This window comes from Pagrus pagrus, assembly GCF_965226575.1.
Source record: "Pagrus pagrus genome assembly, chromosome: 3".
Taxonomy (NCBI): Eukaryota; Metazoa; Chordata; class Actinopteri; order Spariformes; family Sparidae; genus Pagrus; species Pagrus pagrus.
In genome coordinates, this window is record NC_140187.1 from 5,338,827 (window position 1) to 5,365,626 (window position 26,800).

Sequence of the window (26,800 nt, forward strand, 5' to 3'; positions counted from 1 at the left end):
GGAAAAGTCAGTGGATCACCAGTTATCAGGTGGCAGATGTTGAGATAGTTTACCAAATGTGTGACATGTTTGGTCTGCTGTTGGCACGAGAGGAAAGTCAAGGGCTTACAAAAGTTATTATGCTTAATCCTCTGTAAACCATCGTCGTTTGTATAAAAAGATTTCTATAAATCCATCCAATAGTTGTGGAATTATTTCAAAAATCTTCACCAGATAACCTGAATAGGTCCATTTTTGGATATAAAAGTGACATCTTTAGCTTTTAATTTAATGTAAATGTTGAGTGTTTACTGATCGGACACTCGATAACTCTCCCAACTCCCACCAGACAGGAGCGGGATATTTATTAATCTCGGCTCGAATCATATCTAACTTCAGTGAATCACACTGTAGCACGTTGGGTACTGAGATAATCTGCAGACTCTCCACTTCAGGATGAGATCATACTTTACGATGGATGCCCTAAAATGTAGCCTGTAAGAGGCTGAGTAAGCTTGCAGTAAACGTCTTTACTATGTCGTAACACGTATCATAAAATGGTCAGGACCACCTTACTTCACATTGCAATTCCTGCAAATGACTATTGCACACTCCACATCGTGATGTCGATGCTGGAATGATATATTGTGATTATTGTCTTATCTTGACCAAAGTGGTTGACCGACTAATGTGGCTTAAAATCTGATGCTCTGTTTCCGAGCATTACATGTTAACATGTAACTGCTCTCCATCTGTGCACCAGCATGTGCACATGTTTGTGTGTCTGTTTGAGGATGTTCCTCTTTTTAATTGGTCTCAAAGAGACGTCTGTGCCCTGCTTCCTGTTGTGGATTGTCTGAGAGCATTGTCTGAGAGCGAGGGTGGTCTCGCTGATTGAAGTGTTTGAGGCATGTGTTCGTTGAGGAGAAGGGGAACTAGACAACTCTCTCAACTGTCTGAACATCAACTGGTTGTACATGCCTGTTAATATTGAGATAACAAGATTTGGAAATCTTGAGGCAGCCAATTAAATCTGGTTCATGTGTGCTAGAAAATGTTGGTTTGGGTACAAACAAGTCATAACTTTATTAATTTTTAAACTGGGTGTCGTTGAATTTCTCTGTCTCATGGAAGTCATGGATAAGTGTCATTTAAAGTCAGTTTGTTTATTCAGAAATTAAAACAAAGAGAGTTTGTCTATTATATTATAATATTAATGAGGTGATAATACAAACTCAGAAATATGTATTTTTTCCATAACTGAATAAACAAGCCGTTCTCAGAGGAAAAAAAGGTCCTGAGAACACTGTTTGAAGCTAGAAAGGTGGCAGGGTCCGCCACATATAAACAAAGTAAAACAGTACGACGTTGTGTTGTCCTTTAAGGGTTTGGGATTTTGTGGTACATTAATTAAAATCCTTCTCATCGCCCCTGTAATTATTATTTTCTCTCTCTGTCTCTCGCAGGATGTCGGTGAAGCTGCGATTCGACTCACCCTCCGACGGAGGTTTGAGCCACAGGAGCCGCTCCTTCACCGGGTTCAGCTCTCTGACTGGAGCACGACGGTGAGTGACACTGTTACAGCCACTGAGAGTCAAGTAATAACGACATTTGAATTAGGTTTTTGTCATCACAAGACATTTAAAACCTCTGCTAACTGGTTGATTGATCAGTTTTGAACCAGTCAGCACTCAAAATATGTGACTTTAATACAAGTATGCTATAGTTGTAGGTTTTGGCAGCTGTCCAGGAAATACAATAAATAGGGAGTAGGTTAAAAATAAAGTAGTTTTTTTTTTATTTATAAAAGGAAGAAAAAACTGTCTCAAAAAGACTTCTTTCAGTCTCAGCTGACTCTGACTGGAGGGGCGTGTCCCTGTCTGAATGACAGCAGCTGGCAGGCTGAGTCCCAGCAGGGGAGTAAACAAACTAGCACTGTAGCTTAAAAATCATAGATAATAAAGCTTGTTTGCAGTTGTATGGTAGAGTAAGGACCGCACAAGGATCTAAAACAGACCAAGTAACATTTGCAGGTTCATTAGCATGCTGTTTAATGTGCTGCAGCAGAGGAGCTAATTAGCTCTGTAGCCTGCAAACTGATGTTGGAAGTGCACTTTTATCAGCTGCTAGCTCCAGCTACATATTTAGCAAACTATTTCTTTAAGGTTTCAGTCGCTGCAAACTCTTTAAAGTTAAACTGATAAAGTTATCAGGCAAAAACACAGATATAAAGTGAAAAGATATTTACACATGTCAAACACAGTCTGCTGCTAACTGTTGTGCTAGAACTTGTTTGCATGTTACGTCTCGACAATGATGGCAATCTTTTGCTGTCTGGTTCACGTCTCATAATATTCATGCAAAATTAATTGAAGTTCAGGCATCAAGTATTTGAGGAATTTTTTCTCAGAGGAGACTCCCAATTATCCCCATAATTGTCATGATGAATTCAGCCCAGTGAAATTACACTTACGCAGATACTTTGACCAGATTCTGGCCTCATATTGACTCTGTGTGAGTTGTTTTTGTACTGTGGAACAGTAAAAGAGAGGAAATTAAATCAGTTATTGTTCTTTAAGATTTAAAACACTTGAAGCTGGACTGTCTCATGTTGTGTCGAGGGAAATCCCTTTGCCCTCAGACGAGCCTTTTTTTCCTCGTTGATGACCAGACAGTGAACGCACCACAGACTGTTAGATGTTATTTCTGAATGAAGAAACAACAAGTAACAAACACACAGATGTCAACTGTCAGTCCCACGAGAGAGAAGTGGGGAACAAAATGTCACGTCAGAGCAAGAATGCACTTCCTGTGAAACAAACATGCAAACAAACACACTCAAAAACACACTATATCTCTTAAACACACACACACACAAACACTCTCTCTGTTCGTTCCTAACAGTATAATACTGTGTGGTCTCCTTCATGATTCTCCATCATGGAGCTTTGATGGCGGCAGGAATGAGACGCGACCAGGCCGTAAAACATGACATAAACACACCGCACACACTGACAGGAACGACAAATTTCACACACCATGAAAACCACTTTTATAACCCGAGTCCATAATTAGAGAGGACGTCTGCTACATCAGAGTGGGGCTTCAGCCGGTAAAAACACTGTACAGATGTGTGTGTGGACACAAACACTCTGAGCGTCTCCGCGCAAAATGCTTCAGATTCTCAAATTTTTTGCACCGTTCACTACTTGTATCCTCCCAACAGTCAACGGTTTCTTTTAACAATGATGACGAAGATCCCTGAACATCATCATCGGATCAGAAAAGCAAAAAAAGTTGAAAATTAGCCTAACCCTAACCCCTGTTTTTAGGCCGTCCTCTGTTCGTAACTCTATGCGCTCTAAAGCCGGGGCAGGAGGTAAATCTCCCAGGATGCACCTGTCTCCCAGCAGAGGGGGAGGATCTATCTGGTCTATGCAGCCGGATGAGGTCGACAGGGTCTTCCAGGCGCTACGCAAAGGACTCACGTATGTACAGTATGAGAAGCCGTTTAGGCCAAAATACATACTTCACTTGCACATACATACGTAATGTGGTGACTTATATGGTGTGAATGCTGCTTTAAATGTCATGAAGTTTGAGTCACTCTTGTTGCTGACGTGACGTCTGCAGGGAGTTTCTGGAGGGTCACCAGGCTGAGATGGACTTCCTGTCGTCACAGCAGAGAGAGACCAAGAGAAACTCCAGACTGGTGAGGAGAGAGTCTGAATATGTGTGTGTGAGAGAGAGAGTGGGGATGGTTTGATTTATTTTTCATCTGCGTATGATGATGATGATGTATTTTCTCTTTCTTTCTTTTGTTTTCAGGCCTTTCTGTACGATCTGGAGAAGGTGATCTTTGCAACACAGCCATTCCTCTGCAGATGTACTTTTGTTTACCTGACAACAATCAGTGCTTTGATATGAAACCATATATTATATAACAAACCAATATACTTTAAAAAGTAGAAATTGTAGAAATTACTAAATATCAAACTGTCAGATAGCTATTATATCAAAAATCAAAGACAGTACGTCAAGAAGATACATTGAATTACCCTAAATCAACAGTATTTCACCTTATTTCTTGCCGTCATCATATGTAGAAAACAAACAAGTAGCATAAGATTCATGGTAAAATACAGTAATTTCACAAGCAAGTAATCAGCCTAAAATGAATGGTATTATTCAGTCTATATAAAAGATTTAGCTTTAAATTCATGGTGTAAAACCTTTCACCATTCAGCACAATCATACATTAATTTCCAAAAAAACAGATTTCCAGGTATATTAACATTGAAAAAAGATCATATAGACCCAAGGTAATCATATTTTTGCCTTCACAGGAGATAAGAGCGTTGGAGAGATACATACGAAGATTAGAATTTCAAATCAGCAAGGTAAGGCGTTGTTGTTTCTTACATTTGTTTCTTTAGTTTTAGTTTATTGTGGTTTTTGAATTAAAGGTTCGGGAACTTTTCATAGCTTTGAAAAGCTTGAGCAAACCCTTTTGTCTACTTTTTACGTGCTATGCAGCAAAATCGCCTGGGAAACAAACAAAAAACAGTAATGTGAGTTGTTTTATTAACAGACGAGGTCCGTGAAAAGTTCAGCCAACATTTTTCAGGCTAGCAGTCACGTGTTGTCGGTCGTCTCTGTCCGTGCAGGTGGAGGAGCTGTATGAGACGTATTGTATCCAGTGGAGGTTGTGTCAGGGAGCGGTCAACATGAAGAGAGCCTTCTCACTGTCGCCGTCCACCAGAGCCTCCAGAGAGAGTCTGCTGGAGCTCAACCGCAACCACAGACACAGCCTGCAGGTACACCACTGTGCTTTCTTTCACAAAGAGCAGGTTTTAAGTGAAACAGGGTACAAATGTTGCCAATAATACATCTTTTTCAAAGCAGGACAAACTGAAGTCGGGTTTAAAATGCTCGGTCTCTAGAGAAGAGAAGTGAAATGGTCGGGAGTCACATTCACTGTAGCTGGGCCACATCTCCTTTAGTTACTCTCAATTTTATCTGCTGCTATCTTCAATTTAAGAAGTAACACCATGAAATAGAGGCCAGATAAAGTAAAGTTTAAGTTTCTTTTTAGTTTTACTTTTTCTTTCTTTCTTTCCTCTGCTGTCTCTTTGCCTCGCTGTCTTTTGAGGACAGAGACGGAGGGAAGAGTTCATTTCCGATCCAAGACGTGCAAGATTTTCGAACAAGTAAACAAACTGCATCCTGTGTTCCCCTTACTGACTTTCCGGTGCACCTGCTGTTCTTAGTAAGGATGTGTGTGTACGCAGCACAAGAACTGAGGATCTAAATGTGGACACTGAGGAGGAACATGTCGAAGAAATAGGACTTCAATCAATATTCAAGAACAAGAAGGCTAACAAGCAAACAAGCGAGCCAGGCAGGTCAAAACAAGATAGCAGAAGACAAGAGTATAACGAGAAGAAATGAGGTGATACGTTTAATTGAATAATCGTAGATACGTGTTTTCATTTTGTTGGTTTCTTTTTTGAAGCGTCTTTGTATATTAGTTAAATGTATTATCATTATTATTTTAGAATTTTAAACTTGTTTCATATTTGAGCCAGATTCTGGACAAATTAACTCTTTAAGGTCAAAGTAATAAATGCTGGAAAAAACATATTTAACAAGCCGATAAACAGTATTTTCTTCTTGTCTACACAATATAATCTGTTTCGTCTGCACCTTGTTTCTGGCTCCGTTAAATGTGTCTCAGGTGAAACACATTAATCACCGCTGTGCCGTGATCTCACCATGTGTGCAGCTGACAGAGGTCACACATGACATCATCACCTGTATGATGAATCACTAAAAAGTCCGTGTTCAACATCCTGTCTCTGGTCCTGACCCAGAACCAGCCCAGCACCCTCAAACAAGGGTTAAAAGTTTCTAGAGTAATAATCCAGTTAAAGCTTTTCATTAAAATTCATGAAATGCTGTAATTTTTAGCAAATACATCATAAACAATCTCCACATCTTTATACTTACAGGTCAATGCAGCATTTTTATACGTTTAAAAAACAGTCAACACAGTCAGTAGCATCTGTTAAACAGACGACCTGCAGCAGTCATTAACAGATTCATCATGTCTTGTTTCATGCTAACGACTCCCAGAGCTGAAACCAGGACTGAAGGTTATTTTACTTTCATTAAAGCTCATTGAAACGGAGAGAAGAGAAACGTGAGTGAAAGTAAAACTGAAAGAGAGGAGAGTAAAAAAGAAAAAGTACAGATCTCTGTAACCGTAAATCACTGTCTATCAGCACATAAGTTAAGTTGCAAGTAATGAGTAAAAGTTTAAATTTTATGGAAACGGAAAAATTCGATAAAACGTCCTCTTACCTGAAACAGTGTCACTTTAACACAGATGCCTTTCTGGTTGTCTTTAGGTGGAAGAGAGTTTTCTGCAACAGCAAATTTCTAAATTGGTCAAAAATAATTCCTGAAAAACATTTTACACAAAATGGAACGACAGCAGTGGAAAAAAAGCAGATAAATGCTGATAAAACCCAACATCATTTCATTCCTGCATGACAGAAACACTGCGTGATGGAAGCTGAGAGAATCAATTCATCCACAGAAAATAAACACTTGATGGTCTTTAGAAAATGCTTCATACATTTTATTTTTTTTTTTTTAGATTTCAGTGACGCTGCAAAAATTGAATAATTTCATCACCGCAGAAATTCTTTGTGTTCTGAACGATCCCAGAGGGAGTCGTCGGTAAAAAAGAGCTGTGATTGAAACACGCTCAGGCCAAAAGTGTCGCCACGTATCCATCATGTCCACGCTCAGTCATAACGCTGCCAAGGGAAATAATCTGCTGTGTGAGTGATGGTCCCACAGTGAGACCGCAGGCTGAGGGTCATTAACAGACAACTGAAGACTCATTCATACCCTGTCTGTCCCTCCGTCTCTCCGTCCGTCTGTCTCTCCCTCTGTTTATTATCCTTTGTTACTCTCTCCTCCTCACTCTCTCTTCACTTCATATGGTCACTTTCTCTTTTTCCAAAATTCTCCCTCAATATTTTGATCTCTCTTCCTTCCACTCATCAGCCAGAACACTTTTTGCTTGTTTAAACACACAGCACGTCACATCTGCTGTCAGAGGTCTCTCGGTCAAAACAACGGAAACAAAAGATGTAGTTTGATGACATCGTAGTCGTGGTCAAGTAGTGTGGGGTCATGGGAGTTGTTGTTTTGACTCTTAAACAAACACCACTGCTGATGAAAATCTATCTGCGAGTCTACATGTTTTAAATGTGATGTTTTCCGACTTCCTTCGTCACTCTCTGACTCTCCTAAAACTCGCCGTTACCTTGAAAGAAATTATGGATTTCTCTGGTTTTAACATTGTTGGAAACATTATCCCAAATGTTTGATTGAATTAAAGGGAACTGTTGAGCCTTCTCAGAGGAATGCACTCCACTGAGTGTCATTCTAGTTTAACCATCAGCTTCATACACTTTCTGTTTACTACACTCGTTATCTTGGATCACCTGATGAAGGTCTGAGTACTGAAACGTTGTCTTCATTAAGACGATGTGTGTGCAAAAGCTGCACTCAAATGGTCCTGTGGTCTAATTTATGTCAGTTTGAGGGTCCTTCATGTGAAAAAGTTTGGGAACCACTGACGTATAAAGAATACATCATGATTTATGTGTTGATTATATTTTGTTTTGTTAATGAACCTGCAAAGTAACTAAAACTTTCAAATAAATGGTGGGTAGCTCAGTTGGTAGAGCGTGCGACCCATGTACAGAGGCTTTGTCTTCACTGTCCCCCTCCCTCTCATCCCATTTCCTGTCCTCTCTCAAGCTGTCCTGTCAATAAAGCCTCAAAAAGGCACAACAGCAAAAGAAAATGTATACAGTAGGCTTAATATCCATCTTAAATGTGCCAAAATGGAAATACTGTGCAAATTGTACTTTAATACAGTTCTTGAGTAAACAAACGTAATTCTCTGTTCTGGTCATACGTCAGATAAGAAACATGCAGAGGACTCAACTGTCACATGTTCATTCACTTCAACTGTTGAGTCTTTCACAGAGAGGTCAGCACCTCCGTATGTAACACTGACATCTGCGTATGTCTTCACAACCACACACACACATACACACACACACACACACACACACTGAAACAGTGCGTATACGTCCTGGGTCTCTTCACAGCCAACATTACTATTGATATTGGAAAAATCACCAGAAAAATCTGAAATACGTCATGTAAAGTTTTTTGAAACCAAACTACCAGAACAAGTATGTGCAGCGTACGTCTCTGCAGACCACAGTTATGTTGAAAATGTGGGTTTCTTTGGGTTCAGTTTTGAATTGCATGTGGTGACAATGCTGTGTTTATGTTCTGGTTAGGTTTAGTCACAAATACCACTCGGTAAGGGTGAGGAAAACATCTGGCTTTGATTTAAAATACCTGTTTATGTCGCCACAAACACGGCTGGAGTCCCCATGCGTCGTTAAAAATATCCGGTGGTTTCACACTTATAAATAATTTATAATAAATGTTGAAATGGTTTACAGGAACGTTAACTGTCAACCTTTTTATTGTGGCGACGGTGCGGTTTCACCTCACCGCTGCTACAGATAAGTCTCTGTTGCACACGAACACGTCATTCTCTGTTAGCAACACAGTGAAGAAATGAGTTTTATCCAGCAGAGCAGCTTCCTCTAATCTGTGACCATGATTATGTTGGATTATGGAGGTGAGATATTTAAAATTGACTGGCTTGATTTTCCTAGAAACATTTCCTTTTATGGCCCAACTAGAGACTTTAGCTTTCTTGGAAGTGTTTATGTTTTACCTCGGCCACTTAAAAACTCAGTAGGTTCCTTCCTGAACCTCAAACACTGAGCCTGGTCTCCTGCAGTGCCATCAACACAAGTTTTGAGTGAGCAGTTATTGTAATGAAAATACTCTGCATGCATCTTGTTACGTTATGTTGTTGTGCTGGCAGGTATTTACTGTCCTTAAGTCAGTTTAAGTTGTAGAGGGCATCCAACATGTCCACAGGTCAAATAAACATGAAAAATACAAATCTCGACTTCTGAATGATCCTGAAACATTCACAGTTTGAACAACCCTGGTGTTTTCACCACCTGTGTTTGACTCTGTGTTTAGACAGGATGTTAACGGGCATATTTAGGTGCTACAAGAGTCGTAAACCGACCACTTGGTTCGCAGTTTTTCTCAAGTTATTTGAGTTTGGTCTGCGACGTGTGACCAACAGCCGTGACCTTCATCAGTCAAACATCAGCCCACACAGGAAGCAGCAGTCTGCTCCACACATGCTGCTGATTCGTCTGCAACTCTTAGAGGGAAACTCAAGTTATTACTGGAGTACTTTGTTTCAGTAGAACGATTACTATCTAATTAGTTTTTATTCCTCCGGAAGGTTTGGCTCTGCTCTGCACCCGACTCTCTCCTTACACACTGAGCTTTTAACTGAGCCAGCACCAGAACTTTTCCCCAACGAGAATCAGCAGCGAGTACGGCGGTAAAATGAGGAGATAGATCAACTTTCAGTCGAGAAGCTAAAGAATTTTGTTGACAAATATTTGCTGAATGTACTAAAAATGTCCAGTAGATGACCTCGACCTTTGACCTCTCGTTGGACAGAAGATAGCTAAAGAAAGAGAGTGCAAAAATAAGAAGCGTCAACGGCTCCCAGCTGAAGATTTATTTACCTTTTCTAAAGTTTCACTCTTACCCTTCCTTCTCTCTGCAGGACATGTCAGTTATGGAAGGAGAGTTAGAAATCCTCCTCGGAGAGCTGCACATCAAAATGAAAGGTACACACACACACACACACACCCACACACACAGTCCCAGAGCAGTTTGCAGATTATCCGGTGACACGTTATCTTCTAAATATTGAACATGTGTTATCACTTTCAGGTCTGATTGGCTTCGCTCGGCTCTGCCCTGGAGACCAATACGAGGTGAGCGTCTCTGTTTCAAGATGAATATCACGAGCTTGAACGAATCGAAGGAGAAGCCCTAACATGCAAACAGCGTTCAGCACGTGAAAAGTGACAGAAACAAGACTAGTTTAACGTATATGATATTTTAAATGGATTGAGTAGAAGTAGCTTAATTATCCACTGTCGCAGGAGGAGAGTGGAATATTGTTTGTTTACAACATTAAAAAAATGACACATGAAAAACTTAAAAGTAGCAGAGCGCTCTAGAAACATCATCCTTCCTACAGACCTTCTCAGACAGTCTGAGAACTAAAAGAACTGGCTGTCGGGTTGTTAACAAAAAATATAACTGCACGCATTTTTACATTCACCTCTACCGTATGCAGCTTCTGTAGCTTGTAACTATGAAAGTCTCATCGGCATCCAGTAAATAAATAAATAAATAAAACCCTAAATATTTGCACGGCCAAGAAAATAATTGGATGAACTGACCCTTTAGCCTTCAACATTAGAAACTTCTTTCTTTAAACAGCAGCCAAAAACTTTCTGAATGATTTACTGACCTGTTCATGACTTTTGGTGATTGGTGATGTCATGTCTCGATGATGTCACATGACCAGGTGATGGTGCGGCTGGGCCGCCAGCGATGGAGGATCAGAGGGAAGATCGAATCAGACGACACACAGTCCTGGGATGAAGAGGAGATGGTCTTCCTCCCGCACATACACCACAACTTTGAGATCAAGGTCACAAACACACACAGAAACACACACGTATACATGTACACGAACACATGATGTACACTCGTGTATATTTACTGTTTACTGTTGTGGTCAAGATATCTGGTCATGTGTGCAGCTCTCTCACCTGTCAGATCTCTTCTGTCAGGTGACGGAGGCGAAGGGTTTGGGTTGGCTGCTGGTTGGCATGGTGACGTGTGCGAGCGCGGACTTCTTCGTGGCGAAGCCGCAGCTGATGTTGGTGGACATCACAGAGCTGGGAACCATCAAACTGCAGCTGGAAGTCACCTGGAAGTACGAACACACACATTCTCACACACAAACGTGATTTAATCTAGACGGACGTGAAAGTCGTCCGTGACAAGAACAGATGAGGCGATGGCAAAGAAACGCCATGATGTCACGAGGACAGGATTTTCTGAAGGTGATGGGTGGTGAAGTGATGAGGAGTGAAGTCAGAGATGTTCCCTAAAAGGAAAGCAGAATAATTGGATGAGGCGAAGGGGAGTGGGTGTGGACAGCTGTGTCAGGAAATTGAATTTGTAGCGTAAAATATGAGGACGTTTTTCTCTGAACTTTAGTCTCGACCTCAGAGTTGTAGCCTGTCGAGGTATCGAGTGATGATTCATATGAATGACGAGTGCAGCTGGTGAGCAAACACATCAGATATCTTCCTCTCAGACGAGACAAAAGGAGAGTGAAGAGGTGAACAGAGACATTTGCCTTTTCTTTTCTTTTCTTTTCTTTAATTTAAACAGCTTCCTTCCTCTTGTTATAACACATGTTCACTGCAGTAAAACAAAGCCAAGCAACAAACAACATGATGTAAACAACAACGAACGATGTGTTGGATTATTATAGATTCACATCCAGTTTCTGTTGTTGTTATTGTCTTCCTTCTCTGCCTCTGCGTCCTCCGTACCTCTAACCTGAGCCAGCTGTCGCTGAGCAGCTCATTGAATTCAGAGTGTACATCATGCACGCACACACACACACACACACACACACACACACGCACGCACACACACACACGCACACACACAAACACTCTCCTGTGCCCTTGCACCATGACAGATCACATTTCAGGGTTTCAGAGGCGCCAGGTGGAGGACGTTTCATGGATTTTCCCAAAAGAGATGGAAAATCACACAAACACGCACATGGCTGCTGAACTTGCACACACTCACACACACTCACACACACACACTGTTATTTTGAGCCTGAAAATGAGTCACACATTTCAAACTTTTCCTTCAGTCTTTCTGCTGCATATAAAAACTTATGCATGATAAGTGAAGTCAGTTTTAGTCATACAGCCCTGAATAAAAAACATTATAATTTGCCTCGAGGAGCTTTACTATCTGTACAGTGTATGACATCATCTGTGCTTAGACTCTTGATTCGAAATAAGGGAAAACTCCCCAAAAAATTCCTTTAATGGTGGAAAAAAGAAAGACAGAAGAGGGATTCGCTTTCCCAGGATGGACGGACAGGAAGTAGATGTCATGTGCACAGCGTAGATCAGCAAAATGAAAACAATATATACACATTTTGATGACAAAAATACAGAAATATGTAGTTTCTAAAAAGCATAAGTGGTATGGATGGAGGATGCTGAGCAGCTTCAGGTTAAAGAAAAACTGTGGGCTTTAATAAAAGATACAAAATGGTGATTGTCTGCAGACATTTAAAGAGGTCGTATTGTGCTTTTAGGGTTTTTGCCTTTCCTTTTTGTGCGTGTAAAATACTGCAAGTGTTAAGATCAGTAACATTTATTGACAAATGGATGCAATACATGTAATCTTCAGCAGATGTGTGTTTACTGTACATTCATGTGTTTATATTGTGTTTGTGTTTGTATGTTCAGTCCGTTTGACAGCTCTGAGAAGATGAGGCCGCTGTCCGTCAGCAGGCAGTCGGTGTCGAGCAGGAAGAGTTCAGTTTACAGCTGGACGGCTCCGAGCACCCCGTCCTTCACCGAGAAATACTTTATAGTGAGTATACACACAAACACACACCCACACACACACATAAACACACACACACAATCTCTCTGTTAGTCTTAAGCTTCAAACTATGACGGTCCACCTCTGCCTCTAGTGTCACTTTTGCACATGAAGAGCTGGTTAGACTTTCAAAATAAAGCTGGCTAACAAACAGGTCACACAGTTTGACTTTAGGACCTTTACTTTGATATATAAGTTGATATCTTGTTTGTCTTCTTCCTCCTCTGCAGTCGATGGTGCGTGAGCTGAAGGATCGAGAGGGTTCCCTCCCGTCTCTGGTGTCTAAAAGTCGACACAACAGAGGAGGAGTTTCTCTGCTCAGCTACCTGTCCGACCCCTCAAACACCTCCATCACGTCCAACCACAGCCCTCAGAGCGCCTATAACCTCAGGTATGTAATCTGGGCTGGTGAGCATCAAAGGACAACACTTACAGGGGCAAAACTTACTAGTAAAATTAATCAGTTGCTGTTTTCTCATGGGATTCGTCAGTAATAACAAGAGATTAAGTAATGTCTTCCTGATTCTTCAGAGCTTTCAACCAAAGAGTCATTTACTTACTCCGATTGTTGAATTTGAAGGCTTTTTAGAGGCCTGGAGAGGTGAAAGTATCCAGTAAATAAACATAAACAAGTTTTTTTATTTCTTTCCCATCATTTGAATCAAGTTATGACTCTACAGATTCATCTTGGGACCCCACGGAGGGTCCTGACCTCCATGTTGGGAACCTTTTCTGCAATCTTACAAAGATTTAAATGAGAAGATAAATATCAGTTTCCTCTCTGTGGGAGATTAATAAAGAGATTGCTCTGGGACAAAATAAACAAATCATGTTTAAAAATCTCTTCCTCCGCAGTCTGAAGAGGACTCACAGCTACCCCTCCAGCCACAGCGGAGGCACCAGTCTGGGAGGAAGTCAGACTCAGCTGTCCCTCGGGGAGGAAGGATCCCTGGAGGTCTCTGCGGAGGAGAGGGAGAGGAGGAAGGAGGAGAAGGATGACGAGGAGGAGTGGGGCAGTGTGTTAGATACTCGCTCTACACCGGCAGAGAGTAAAACGGGTTCCCTGCCGGCTCTGCAGATGTGAGCATGAACTCAAATAATGTTTGGTTTCTTTAACTTTAAGTGCTGCCGAGAAACAAAGTGTTGTTATCCCCCTTTTTTATTTTAATACAGGTCGAGCACGCCTGACATCCTCAGAAAGAACACAACTGGAGATCCAGAGCCTGAGACAAACAGTGTAGCTAAGGTAAAAAATAAAACTTATGAAACACCTGAAACATTTAAGTATGATTCAACAATCCTTTAAAGTCCTGGTGCAACAAAACAGCTGCACCAAGCAAAATACTCACCAATACTCACTAAAGCAACAAAAATAAACTCTAAATGAGTAAATTGTGGCCTGTTTCATATTAAAGACCCTCTTTGTGTGTGTGTGTGTTCCAGCTAATGCTATTAGCCAAGAGGTAAACTCAGTCTTCCCCTCTTTTGTCCCAGGACTCCCCAGACTCTCAGTCATATTCTGCCCCTGACTCGCCCTCACCCACTGCTCAGCCCCCTGCCGTGATCCCCTCATCGCCCACACCTGCTGCTCCGGCCCAGGGGAGGCCGGGGGTGAGCGGCGCCCAGCGGAGGGCTCAGGCCGTCAGGCTGGGAGCTCTGATCGCTGAGCTGGAGAAGACGTTACAGAACCAGAGCTGCTCTGAGAAGGAGCTGAGAGCCCTCGACCACCAGATACTGCACCTGGCAACCATATTAAAGGTGGGTACTTATACACACACACATATACACACACACCTGTGAGGGAACGTGTGTGATCTTCACGCTCTGTGGCGTCCTCCTCCAGAACGACCTCTCTCTGTTGAGGAGCTCGTCATCAGAGGAGACTCTGGCTGTAGAGGAAGTGCTGGGCAGTTTTGACTTCCTGTCGAATGACTTCACCGGAGATGATGACACCTCCTGTTTGGGCAGCCTGAGGCTAAAAGACAGCGGGTGAGTTCACAGACAGAAGAAGAAGAAGAGAATACACCGACTTACTGTGAAACAACTCACCTCTCTTTTTTATCGCCATCCTTCAGCATCAGTTCATTCCAGCAGAGCACTCTGGGAAAGCTCAGTCAGTTGGCTGCTGAGGAAGAGCTGGTCATCGCCCCTTTGACTTCTGGGAATTGGGGTCTTGACCAGGCTCTCGAGACGCACCTGGATATATGTTGCATCCTGCTACAGGTACGGGATGTTTCTATAGTATGTCGCAAGCCATTTGTCCACATTAACAAAGCTTTTGTTCAGCTGCTTTTTTAAAATTCTAACAAAAGCACCTGATGTTTCCTCAGTTGATACGAACGACCGACTTCAGCCCCTCGAGGAGGGAGCTGCTGCAGGAAACGGCTCTGCAAGCTGAAGTCCTGGACAGAGTCAGCTGTCTGCTGCTGGAGAAGAACGACAACATTTCTGCAAGAGACAGTGAGTCGAAGATCCGTTTTTATTACATCAAATCTGGACTGTGAAGTTGCCATTTCATACATTGGCTCTCGTGGAGTACATGAAGGTAAACACCCTCCTCTCTTTACCTTAAGTCCTCCCGAAGGCCCAGAGAACGAGGGATGTGCTGCTGTTCTGGGAGGAGTGTGTGACGGACAGCAGCTCTCCGTTCTGTTGCCACTTGGACAGTTTCTCCAGGACGCTGAAGAAACGTTACACGCACAAGGTGAAGGCCAAGCAGCCCGGCCAGTCAGAAAAAGGTACAGAAGCACCTTATTCCACCTATTTTCTTACTCAAACATCAATTTTTTTTAAGCGATTAATCACAAAAAGAAACGTCAGATTAAATTGATAATGAAAATGATAGTTAGTTGCAGTAACCAATGTCGTCTCCTGCACACTGACCATCACACACTGCAGTGTTCATCACCTGCTGACTGAGCTGGACACCCTGCCTCCTCTTTCTCCTCCTCTGCAGTGTTTTCTCAGCTCCTGCAGCAGCTCCAGGCGGCCTGTCGGATGGTGCCCAGCCCTCGGCCGGTCTGCAGCCCGGAGAGAGTCACCCTCTTCCAGCTGTCGGTGTATCTGAAACGCTGGAGCGTCCAGCAGCTCGGAGAGCACATCTCACGCCTCTCCAAAGAAGGTACAGCTGTTACATATTTAAAACTCTGGACTTCAGGTTCACACATCACCCATTACTTTTGTCAATTTTTTAAGCCTCGGCCCTATAATTAATGTTCCGGTGTGTAAATGACCGATAGGAATGCTGTTACGACCAGGGCCGAGGGGAAACCCTGGCGCAACATGAAAATGAGCCTCCCCTCTTCCCCCCCCCCCAAGCACCACCAGCAGCAGCGAAGCATTTTTAAAGGTTTAATTAAAAACACATCTAGAACACAAACAGACATGCTGGCTGAGAGAGGAGAGCCCACAGGAACTGGGAAGGGCCGGCCTTTAAACTTCTGGCTTCGAGGCAGGAACCAATCAGCTCCCTGGACAACCTACACTCACTCAACCAAACACACTTGCAACCAATCACACACACTCAGGTAACACAGAGGCAACTAAAGCACATACAGTAGAAATGTTTACACGACCTCTGGGGTCGTAACACTGTGAGCGTCAAAGTCCATCCATAAAAACTTCTTGTTTTGCCGCTGACAGGCTCGGATTGTTATATTCGACCACATAATGGAAAGAATCCTTACAGAGAAAGACTTATTGTTAAAGAGAAAAATGTAGGAAACACCTGATGTATCACTCTCGGCAGAAGCAAATAAAAGAAACAAATAAAACAAAAGCAAGTGCTTGTAGTAGATATACTTTTGAAAGATCCCCACAAGGATTACGTCGTGGCCCGTGTCGCAGCCGCCAACTGAGGTGATCTTCTCGACCACATCCAAACATTTTATGGGAAAAAGTAAATCCACTGTAGATTTTATTATTTATTTCTTTGAGTTTCACAGGAAAATTAGTTTTCGGGGCCTTTTAATGACCACAAGAGAAGATTCAACAGTTTTTATTTATATGTAAATCCATCATTATTGTTTTTCTTACAGCAAGCATCACACACGACAGGTGTCTACAAAGTTTGTGTATGGAGATGTGTGTGTGTGTGTGTGTGTGTGTGTGTGTGTGTTTGTGTGTGTATTTAAGGAGCGGCATGCTGTTATAGTTTTAACTCGAGAGCTTTAGGATCTGAGAACGTTCCAGAGATTCCAGCTTTCTGAAGGCATCTGGACCATCTGTCAACATTACTGCCAAACAGTTACACCAAACTAACTGGGCGAGCGTGTGTGTGTGTGTGTGTGTGTGTGTGTGTGTGTGTGTGTGTGTGTGTGGGAGGCCACAACTCTCTTTAAAGTATCTTTCAAGTTTCATTCATGATTAATTTTATTGCCTAAATATTTTTCGGATAGGAAGACATAAAAACAAGCATCCTTCCTTCCTCCTCTTTGCTTCCTGTCCTCCTTCATGTGGCCGCAGCGTGTTGATGTCTGCAAACATTTGGTTTTCATGGCACGACACGACTAAATCTTCAACAACAACTGTGTTTTCGGTGCTTAATTCAATTTGGGAGATAAAGAAAAGTCCGAAATTAATCTGGGCATTTGTTTTAACTCACTTTAAACACCAGGCGGATGGAGTTCAGAGCCAGAGTAACACAAAGAGCAGACGGAGATGAAATTAAAATTGCTTCTCTGAGATGTAAAGAAATTACATTAAAAACATCTCAGAGCTGTTAATGGGGCTGCACAGTGGGAGCACAATGAAGACTTATTTAATATATTGCATTTGTCTCAGCAAGGATTTTCAGGTTGCTGTTGTAGTAAATAAAACTTATAACAAGCCTGTCCTGGGAGATTTCATGTCCATGTTTCTGAGGTCAAGGATGAATTTTGAACCTCAGATTTTAAGCTAATAATGAGGAGAAATGTCCCTTTAGCGCTCAGAAAAAATATAAATATGGCCATGTGCTGATGAAAACCCTGTGATTGGCTCCAGAACTGAACAGATGAGGCGTATTATTCCTTCATTACGACCGCTGATGTGTTTCAGAGTACATCCTGTCGGCCCTGAGGAGCCCCAAAAGGAGGCGGGCTTTAAATAAACTGAGGGCGCGGTCCATCACGGAGCTCCTCCCACTGGGATGCACGCTGCAGACTCTGGCCGCCCTGCAGATCGACTCCAACCACAAAGTCTGCAAAGCTGCCGTCAACTGTCTCTGCAGGGCCGCAGGCTGCAAAGCCTTCAGGAACAAGGTACATCAAACCGTCCACTCTGTGTTCACAGTGAAGCAGAAAGTTTTCACTTAGTATTTTTAAACTTGAGTTTCAGTTTGGTTTATGGCAAGATAGTGTTCTGGGTTCAAATAGATGCTTTCACAAAATCAACCACATGTCTGAAAGGCTTTTATTCAGTCACAAAGTCATCATCAGTCACTAAATGTTAAAGTGGAAGTGTCCTGAGGGGAAAACATAATGCATCTTGCACTAATTTCCAAAGAAATGGAGACAGTTGTAGCTTCCCTTTTGTTTAGTTGCTAAGTTTCCTTGTGATTTTCACTTTTGTTGTTAACTTCCATTAAATCAGGAAGATTTCACATTCACACCTGAACTCTGCCCAGTGTACCTTGTGCAAATACAAACAATGATGCAGCTTCTACAACAGCTACATCATCGTTTCTTCTCCTCCAGGCGGTCGTTTACTACACCGAGAGTTTGAAAAGCGCTGATGTTCAGATCCAACAAGGCTCCTGTCTGGCTCTGAAGTGCCTCAGGGTGAGAATCACAGCAACACTCACAGAAATACAGTTTCACCACCGTCTGCTACATCGTCAATGTGTGTGTGTGTGTGTGTGTGTGTGTGTGTGTGTGTGTGTGTGTGTGTGTGTGTGTGTGTGTGAACAGGCGACAGAGAGTGTGGACCACATCGCAGATTTATGGAGGTCAGCGGATGAAGATCTTCGCAGCGCTGTCAGAGAGACCGTCCTCTCCTTTGGTACAAACATTATTTCCTTTTCACTTGTTTTTATTTCATTATATTGTAGTTTTATTATATTTTCCATCTGTTCATCTGCAGGTAAAAAAGGCTACCTGGCCTTCCAGAGGATGGACCAGCTGTACACTGAGATGGAGGAGGAGGCGTATCAGAACCAAGAGACTGAGATTACATTTCTATAGGACACAGTCTGGACCTAAAACAGGCCGGAGAGCCCGACATGAGGAGTCTCGATGATCCTGACTGTCAGGCTGAGGGACTACATTTAAACAGAGCGTACGAGGCATCGAACTTTCTGATTTTGTTTGAAGAAATCGGAAAGAAACCCCTGTGACAAAAACCAGCTTTCTCTGGATGGATTTCTCCAAAGCTCGTTGCTTCATCCTGTGACCAAAGAAGAGACTTTACTGGGATCTTGGATATTTTTTTTTTTTTTTTTTTGCTCAAATATGCACATTTGTTTAAAGAAGAAGGAGTCCTGTTGTAGTTTATTTAACCTGCTTAGATTCCTGGTGCAGCTTAAAGTTGATTTCTGCTTTTTGTTGGGACTAACGACAAAATCTACGTCTTTGTTTTGTTGTCATTCGCTTCACCTGTCAGTGGTTTTAATGTGGGTGTGTAATCACTGTTAATGGACTCAGCTGTGCGTGATCACTGAGACGCAGGCAGGTGCTGCCCTCTGCTGGCTGTTTCAGTACGAAGGCCCTGACCTGAGGATGTTTTCTCTACCCACAGTGAAGATTTGGCTGTGGTCAAACTGACCTGGGACCTCTTCGACTGGGATATTTAAGGAATGTTTGGAGGGTCAATAAAATGGCATGGGAAGAAGACCTCAGTCACGTGAGGTTTCTCTTCAGCCCTGACAGCTCATCACAGATTCTGGTACCAGAAATCAAATTACATCATTTTTCTCTCCCAGTAAATCCTCAAAAATACCAGAGCTCTCGTGCTGGAAACCACGACTGCACCATTAAGATCTCACAAGAGATGAGAAGACACAGTTTGTCCCTTTTTTTTCCAGATGATCAGATGCAGAGTCGGAATGAAATTGTTCAGAATATAAACAGGAACCAGAGTTCGGTCTTAACTGTGTTTAAAGAGTCTCTGCCTGGTTTGTTTCAGTCCCTTCCTGCAGGCCCGGATGGCTCGGAGATGTTAAAAGACAAGAACTTATCAGAAGGAAGAGACAATCAGCAAAATTAAAAAAATATTTGTGTACATTTTTTGACAATTTGTCATCAGAATAGGTTTGACTTGTTAAAACCTCCTTGTTCTTATTCAGTTGAGACATCGAGGCTACGGTACTTCTGTTCAGTACTTTGTTTTCATGGTTGCATGGAAGGAAAAGCCGAGAAGAAGAAGCTAAAATGAAGGAACATAGAGCTGAGAGAGATTTGTAAGAAAGGAATGACAACAGGAGAGTAAAGGAAGTAAGAATGTGAGGTATAAACGTGTAGGACAGGATTTAGCAACACTACAGGCAGGCCAGCAGCTCTACGGGGCTGCACCTCAGCACAGGAGGGAGTTCTCTGAGCTAAATGCTAACATCGGCATGCTAACATGATGATGTTCACCATCTTGGTTTAACCTGTTAGCATGCTAACATTTGTTAATTAGATACACAAATTACCTCTAAAGCTGCATAAACCAAAGTGTTGGACGTGTAAGAGTTCAGTTTTTATCTGATGGTGGTGCTAAATGACTGCAGTTCATCCTGAGAGCATCACATCTGAACCAGATTTCATGGAAATGTGCCATTTTTTGTTGAGATATTTTACTTAAAAACTCAAATATGAACCTCGTGGTGATTCTAGATGGAAAAAAAAAAGAGGATAAACAAAGCCGTCAATTGATTAAACAAACAAAGGCAATAACTTATATTTAAAGAGAGCAGCGTAAATCAAAATGTACACAGTTAACTTCAGGAAAAGTCCCTGGATCAGTTTGTTAATGCTGGTCCATCATCGCCCGTCTGTTCGGCACCAAAACAATTTCAATCAACAAGTTCGAAGTAACACTGACGCACACTTATGAGGAGTTGGGACTCATCTTTCTTCACTTTCACTTCGAGTCCAGACCTTCTTCTGACATGGTCCCACCTTTGCATCAAACTGTGGTTTTAACAGCTCTATGTTATTGTAACTGGATGTATATTGCTTACAGAAATGTGTATTATTGAGACTTTATATTGTACTTACAAGAAAAGGAAGCGTTTCTCTTTTGTGAGCATTAAAAGGACTCAACATTACCTCTGGCTGTTCTGTTCCTGATCTCTAATTTAACGGTGCCAACGTGCCTCATGAAGTCTGCAAATGATTTCTCAGTTTGGGTAATTTTTTTAAGGAAAAGAGTCAAAAGTCTCTGATTCCAGCTTCTTCAATATGATTATTTTCTGTGTTTTTTTTCCCCTCTATGACAGGAAACTGAATATCTTTGGGTAGTGGACAAAACAAGACATCTGAGGACGTCATCTCGGGCTTTGGGAAACACTGATCGACATTTTTCACCAAACAACTGATCGATTAATCGAGGAAATAATTGCCAGATTAATCACCAGTGAAAATGGGAATGAGATTCAAAAATCAACTTTTCTTACAATCACTTGTTAAGATTTTTAGGGCTCGAAACAGAAACAGACAGAAAAACTACCTGTTCGCGAAATACCTTTTTTTGAGGCTTGATAGAATACGAACCTCTACACAGTTTAACACGTTGAGAGGAAAAACTTTATTTAAATTAAAACCAAAGCAATAATGCAGCAGTGAGCATGTTCAGCACTGCGACAGGAGGCCACACACACACCAATAGATATACAGTATGAACGCCGTAGCCTGTGTCTGACAGCTAAACATAACACTTACAGCAGTGATACACAAGGAAACTCCAGAACAGCGTTGCCCTTCAAATGAACAATAAAGTTATTATTGTCAGTGAAAATTCGATACCTTTTCGTCCTCCAGCGCGCTGTATAACTTATTGTTGCTGGAAATACTGAACATCTATTGTTATGTTACCTTGTGTATCCCCACATTTCTTCGCGTATCAGCATGTCATGAGCACAAAAAATACACACCTATCGCACATAACACAAATCTTTCATACGCCCTAAACATACCCACACATACAGATTTTTTTTTTAACCCTTTGGAAACTTTCAGCATTTTGTTTTTATTAATTAAAATTTGTGTGTGAACTTTTTATGCCTGAAAAATAACTAACGGCAACCCATGCACAAAAAAAAAAACCTAACAAAAAAAAAAAACAGCAAAAAAAGGAAACAAAATGTTCAGATGGTGAGTCTGGTAGGTCGGTCGGTAGGGGGACATTCACTCGGAGGCGAGAGGAGGGAGAGGAGACGAAGAAGACGAGGAGAGGGGCGGCTGCAGAGCACAGTGGGTAGTAACAACGAGACAGTTTCTCAGCATTATAACACCTTCTTTAGGTGCGTTTTGTGTGGCTATGCGGCAGAGGAGGAATTATTCACAGCATAGTTATTGATTGTCCAGTGTCAGTGTGCTCTCCTTCAGGATAGCGTTATGTGTGCAGAGCCGGAGTGGCGACAGAGTTTGGTCAGGGTTGGACTGTGAAAGACGTGTTGCTCCTACGGGGGGACAAACATGTCAAGATGCCAGATATTCTTTAACACTTACTGGTTGTCAAAAACTGAAACGGTGCAGGGCTTGAGAGGCGAGCGTGGCTGCGAGTGAAATGTGAAAGATCCGACTCGAGTTTGGCAGTTTGAGGTTTGAAACATTTTCATTATTTAAGAAAAAAACAGCAATTTAATAGAGCTGGGTATCGCCGAGGAGTTCCCGAATCGATTCACAAGGTCCCGATTCAATTCCATTTACTTTTTTAATTTAAGATGTAAACTGTACAAGAAATATTAAAAATATTCTTGTTTACATACAGGACTTAATTACATGTTTTGGGGGATATGTAGTAAAACTCTTTAATGGAGTATTGCTGCGATTTTAGCATCCAATTGTTAAAAAATACTGTAGTGAAAGAACAAGACGGTAATGACAGATGTTGGCTGTATTTCAACAAAGGAAACAAAGAAAAAATAAATACATTTTCCTCTTTTAATCAAACTTTGTGGCCATTTAAGTATGGATTTCTGTGTTTACGAGGGGCACTTGAACGCACCATCAAGTCCCTGTTCCTGTACTGTGTTTAAGACGTTGACAGACAGCAGAGGACAGAAGCCGAGCGCCCGAAAATTACACCAAAAACGCGTTATAAACATAGTTTTTAATCACAAGACTATTTTCGATTTAAACATTTATCCGTGAGTGTGACGAAAGCCTGGAAAGATTTACTCGCCAAACAGAAAAAGTCTCTTTCGGTGCTTGGTGGGTGTTGATTTCAGACCCTGACATGCATCCACAGGAAAAGGCATACAGTGAAAGATCGATTCGGGATTTTCTGAATCAATTACAGATCGATTTGAATCGGAAAATCAATTTTTTTTTAACCCAGCTCTAAAAACGAACCTACAGGTTTTTGGGGAAAGTGACGTTTCTCTTTAGTAATATTGGTAGTAAACACGTCAGAGGGTTGGAAAGGAACCAGAATACTGAAACACAGCGGTCACATGTGGGGTTTATAGTGTCTAGTTTTCATTCAGATGCTGGAATGAAAGTTGCTGAAACTGAAATTCTTTCCTAAACACCAAGTTCACACACGTCCCTTCCCCTCAGCATTTAAAGTTTGGATGCCCCTCCTTTCCTTCCCGTTACGTAAAAGTACACATAATGTCTCCTCCGACATCGCTTCCCCCTCCTCTCCTCCTACAACCTGAAATTCAAATCTGTCTTTACAGCATGAAAACAGCCCCCCATAATCCTCCAGAACTGGCTCTTCTACTCCTTAGTACCACCTTTGGCTGAGCGCTCTCTGTTTTTGCGGTATTCCCCTCCGGCAGTCCTTCAGCACCGCCTCTTCACTGCTCTCCCACCCCCAAAGTGTAGTCCGTCCTGTCTTACAGCATGGCAGTATCATTCTCCAGCAATGCCTCGTCACCCTTCACACCCCCCTCTTCCCCCTTTCTGATATCTCTCCCCCCCTTTTTCTCTCCTAGGTCCCGACAATCGCTGGGTCGTGGGCAGCGTCCGGCAGTGCGGCATCCTGGCAGTGGTAGAGGAAGCAGTTGCCCCAGCAACTATAGCAGATGAGGAAGAGAGCAGCCAGGAAGACCAAGGCACAGATGGTGCAGGGCTTCCTCTCCAGCAGGAAGCTGAGCAGGTAGAAGCCCATGAACATGGAGTGGTTGAACCACAGCGCTGGGTTCAGCGGCTTGGGGATGAGCAGCACAGGAAGTAGCCACTGTAAGCAATACATTGTCTCTGTTTTATGAAGGGCGCTGACAGAAGCTCTCTGTGGGGCTGCTACAGCTCAATCCAGGGTCGCCTGAGGTCTGTGGAGGAGGAGGATGCAGCAGACTCAGCAGATAGTAAGATGTGGGAGAGTCGTCCTATCCGAGCTGAGATGATGGAGGGACAGGTCAAAGAAGCCAGATGTTGCTGTCGTCAGGTCATCCCTGTAAACAGTAGAGGACAGATGAGGTGAAAAAGGATGACTTCATGTCCCAAACAAAGTCTGATCAAACTGAGGCTCCAACCTACAATTATTTATCACTTAATCTGCCTATTATTTTATCAATTGTTTGGTCCATTCTGTTCCAGAAAACAGTGGAAATGCCCATCACATTTTCTGAGAGCCCAGAGTGATGTCTATATACTCTTCTTTACTATCACACATGAAAAACAGCAAATTTCATAACCGAGAAGCTGTAGCCAGGGAATGTTTTGGATCGGAAACTGATAATCAATGGATTATGAAAAACTCTGATTGTAGTACTGCAACAAAATTTTTTTTTACTATAATATACAAACAATCTTTGCTTGGACTGCCGGCATGAAGGTATTATCTTTTTTAGAACCAGCTAATACATTCAGTTCTGTTTACATGCAACGGGAAAAAGCATACAGTATAAAAATGAGTGTAATTTACAACTGAAACAATATAGGAAATTAATCAACAACTATTTTGATAATCGTTAACATCATTTTTTAAAAGCAAAAATCCCAAACAGCCTCAGGTTTTAACTTGTTCAGGACAGGACTAACATTTAATTCAGATCTACTGTATATTTGTGAATAAAAAAACTAAAATAAACTTATGTATATAAGGATCCTCCTTACACGATACCTCACAACATCAGTAATTAGTTACAAAGTATTTAATGAACTACCAACAATTTTGATAATTGGTTTCAGTATTTTTTAAGAAACAAAATAATAAAGTCAAAAATGATCTGGGTCCAGCTTTTTAAAATGTAGGCTAAATACTTTCTGGATTCTTTACTCCCCTATAACAGTAAATTGAACATCTTTGGGTTAGAAACCAAACAAGAGCAAACAACTAATCAATAAAACAGGAACAGACAATGAACACAACGTTAGGCTGCAGCCCGACACTATACTTACTGCCACTCCTTTAAAAGCAATTCATGAATGCTGATCTCGCAGAGACATCACATATAAATAGACCCTGTAATATAGTGCGAACACTGACTTTAGAGATTTATTTATAGATGATTACATTAAAAAGGTAATAATAAACATTACATGCATGTTAGTCTGGACAGTGTGACAGATTTCAGACATGTAACTTTACTGTGTGCTACAGACTGAAGGCCATTGTCTCACACTGTTACACAGTTGTGACTAATCAGTGTCCCTGCCCAAGTTAATGACTCCCAAAAGTAAACGCTTAGCTAACATCATGTATTTACAGAGGTAACTTCCTTGTAAGGGCCTGATACTGGTAGCTGTTAGCCGCTCGGCTAACAATAATTAGCTGCGCACTAAGCAAACCCACGCTATCATGCAGATATGTGGAGGACTAATATGCAGTATCTGACCACATTGCTAGGATTGTGTTAATCATATGAAACATAAAAACTGACGTTAATGTTTAACAGAGTCAGCGAGTTCACGTTGAAGCGGCTGGTTTCAACATGAAAACTGGCTGCGGCTGGCTGAAGGACAAAAGCAGTTACTGTCAGTTACAGCTGCTCGCATTCACTGGCAGACTCATGTGTCCATAACTTCACAACACAGTCATGTTGAAATAACGACCGGTAGTGGTTACTAATAACACACTTGCTGGGTTAAATTCGCAAACGTTCAATAGGACAACCTGGGCTCACTGGCACTTGTGACCAAGGCAGCTAGTTAGCACTAATGCTAGTTAGGTTAACTAATTATATCAATGCTCACTAAAAAAAACCGCTACACAGTTTGGTCCTGAAGTTACAACCTTAAGCTCGCTTATCATTCTTTATGCTAGTTGACAGGGAACAGCCAAGTTATCAAACATTAGCCCATTCTAGAATATACGGACAAAGTGGTGCAACCAAACCCAATTCAAAAACCAACCAATTTAATGTTGCAAGCCGTGCGACTGGAAGCGAATGCATCATGATACGTCACACAAACTAAATTTAGAGCCCAAGAGGGGCGCTCATCATTTCGGGATACCGCCAGTACAATCAACTATTTCTGTTATAAAGTCATTTTGACATCAAAGCTGTTTCATCTACAATCACGTCCCTCAAAAATCCATCGCAGTGGGCGGTAACGTTAGCACGCAGCGTGAGCCAGTTCTAAAAGTGGAACAGAACCGTTCTGCCTGGCGGTCACAAACTGTGTTATCACATCAGTCTATGTAGCTATAATGTTAGATAGTGTTTTGTAAATTATAAGCATGGCCAGTGTAAACGACCAGCTTGCAGCGGAGTTTAGCATTAACGTTTAATCGGTAGAAGAAGGAACTACACTTACCGGAGGCTAGCTAGCTAGGTTAGCTTGAAAAACAAAAGATTTTGCCAATGTATTGTTCCTCCGGCGTACATAACCAACACAGTGAGATAACACAATGACAAAGATTGGCGTCTTTGTACGAGTTGACTTCTATGTTGCATGAATGTGTAAGTAAAAAAAAACAAACCTGACATTGTTCGGGCTCATTCTCAGCAGACAACAACCGTCAACACCATTCTGACTGTGACTGCGTACGTAGCTGCTAGCTAGCAAATTAGCTAACAAACATTAGCGTTAGCTGAAAG

The 26,800-nt window shown here is 41.9% G+C and overlaps 2 protein-coding genes across 5 annotated transcripts in view; one reads left to right on the plus strand and one right to left on the minus strand.

The window, feature by feature from the left end:
• Window positions 1-20,914, plus strand: part of ripor3 (RIPOR family member 3) — a 52,322-nt gene extending 31,408 nt beyond the window's left edge. The window contains exons 3-26 of one of the 2 annotated variants that reach the window (XM_084348580.1): window positions 1,446-1,544; window positions 3,312-3,467; window positions 3,613-3,691; window positions 3,808-3,831; window positions 4,326-4,379; window positions 4,647-4,796; window positions 9,746-9,809; window positions 9,916-9,959; window positions 10,562-10,687; window positions 10,830-10,975; window positions 12,549-12,675; window positions 12,918-13,078; window positions 13,543-13,767; window positions 13,861-13,933; window positions 14,182-14,445; window positions 14,531-14,676; window positions 14,763-14,910; window positions 15,018-15,147; window positions 15,261-15,425; window positions 15,644-15,808; window positions 17,725-17,927; window positions 18,363-18,446; window positions 18,576-18,666; window positions 18,748-20,914. In XM_084348580.1, coding sequence (XP_084204706.1) covers window positions 1,447-1,544; window positions 3,312-3,467; window positions 3,613-3,691; window positions 3,808-3,831; window positions 4,326-4,379; window positions 4,647-4,796; window positions 9,746-9,809; window positions 9,916-9,959; window positions 10,562-10,687; window positions 10,830-10,975; window positions 12,549-12,675; window positions 12,918-13,078; window positions 13,543-13,767; window positions 13,861-13,933; window positions 14,182-14,445; window positions 14,531-14,676; window positions 14,763-14,910; window positions 15,018-15,147; window positions 15,261-15,425; window positions 15,644-15,808; window positions 17,725-17,927; window positions 18,363-18,446; window positions 18,576-18,666; window positions 18,748-18,848 — 3,024 coding nt within the window. In that variant the 5' untranslated portion in view covers window position 1,446 and the 3' untranslated portion in view covers window positions 18,849-20,914. Of the gene's footprint in view, window positions 1-1,445; window positions 1,545-3,311; window positions 3,468-3,612; window positions 3,692-3,807; window positions 3,832-4,325; window positions 4,380-4,646; window positions 4,797-5,307; window positions 5,432-9,745; window positions 9,810-9,915; window positions 9,960-10,561; window positions 10,688-10,829; window positions 10,976-12,548; window positions 12,676-12,917; window positions 13,079-13,542; window positions 13,768-13,860; window positions 13,934-14,181; window positions 14,446-14,530; window positions 14,677-14,762; window positions 14,911-15,017; window positions 15,148-15,260; window positions 15,426-15,643; window positions 15,809-17,724; window positions 17,928-18,362; window positions 18,447-18,575; window positions 18,667-18,747 lie in introns of those variants that run through there. The other variant, XM_084348581.1, reaches the window with a different exon arrangement.
• Window positions 20,915-21,378: 464 nt separating this feature from the next.
• On the minus strand, window positions 21,379-26,788 carry blcap (bladder cancer associated protein). Of its 3 annotated transcripts, none has more exons than XM_084348643.1 (2): window positions 26,683-26,788; window positions 21,379-24,208 (listed from the first exon to the last, which is right to left on the minus strand). In XM_084348643.1, the coding sequence occupies exon 2, from the start codon at window positions 24,007-24,009 to the stop codon at window positions 23,746-23,748; it is 264 nt and encodes an 87-aa protein (XP_084204769.1). In that variant the 5' UTR covers window positions 24,010-24,208; window positions 26,683-26,788; the 3' UTR covers window positions 21,379-23,745. The 3 variants fall into 3 exon arrangements, with proteins under 3 accessions (XP_084204769.1, XP_084204770.1, XP_084204771.1); XM_084348644.1 differs by having other exon boundaries at window positions 26,688-26,777; XM_084348645.1 differs by lacking the exon at window positions 26,683-26,788 and adding an exon at window positions 25,158-25,221.
• Between the last annotated feature and the right edge of the window lie 12 nt (window positions 26,789-26,800).

What these genes read in the sequence shown, in the direction of transcription:
- blcap (XM_084348643.1), bottom strand. Translation starts at nt 24,009, where the DNA reads ATGTATTGCTTACAGTGGCTACTTCCTGTGCTGCTCATCCCCAAGCCG.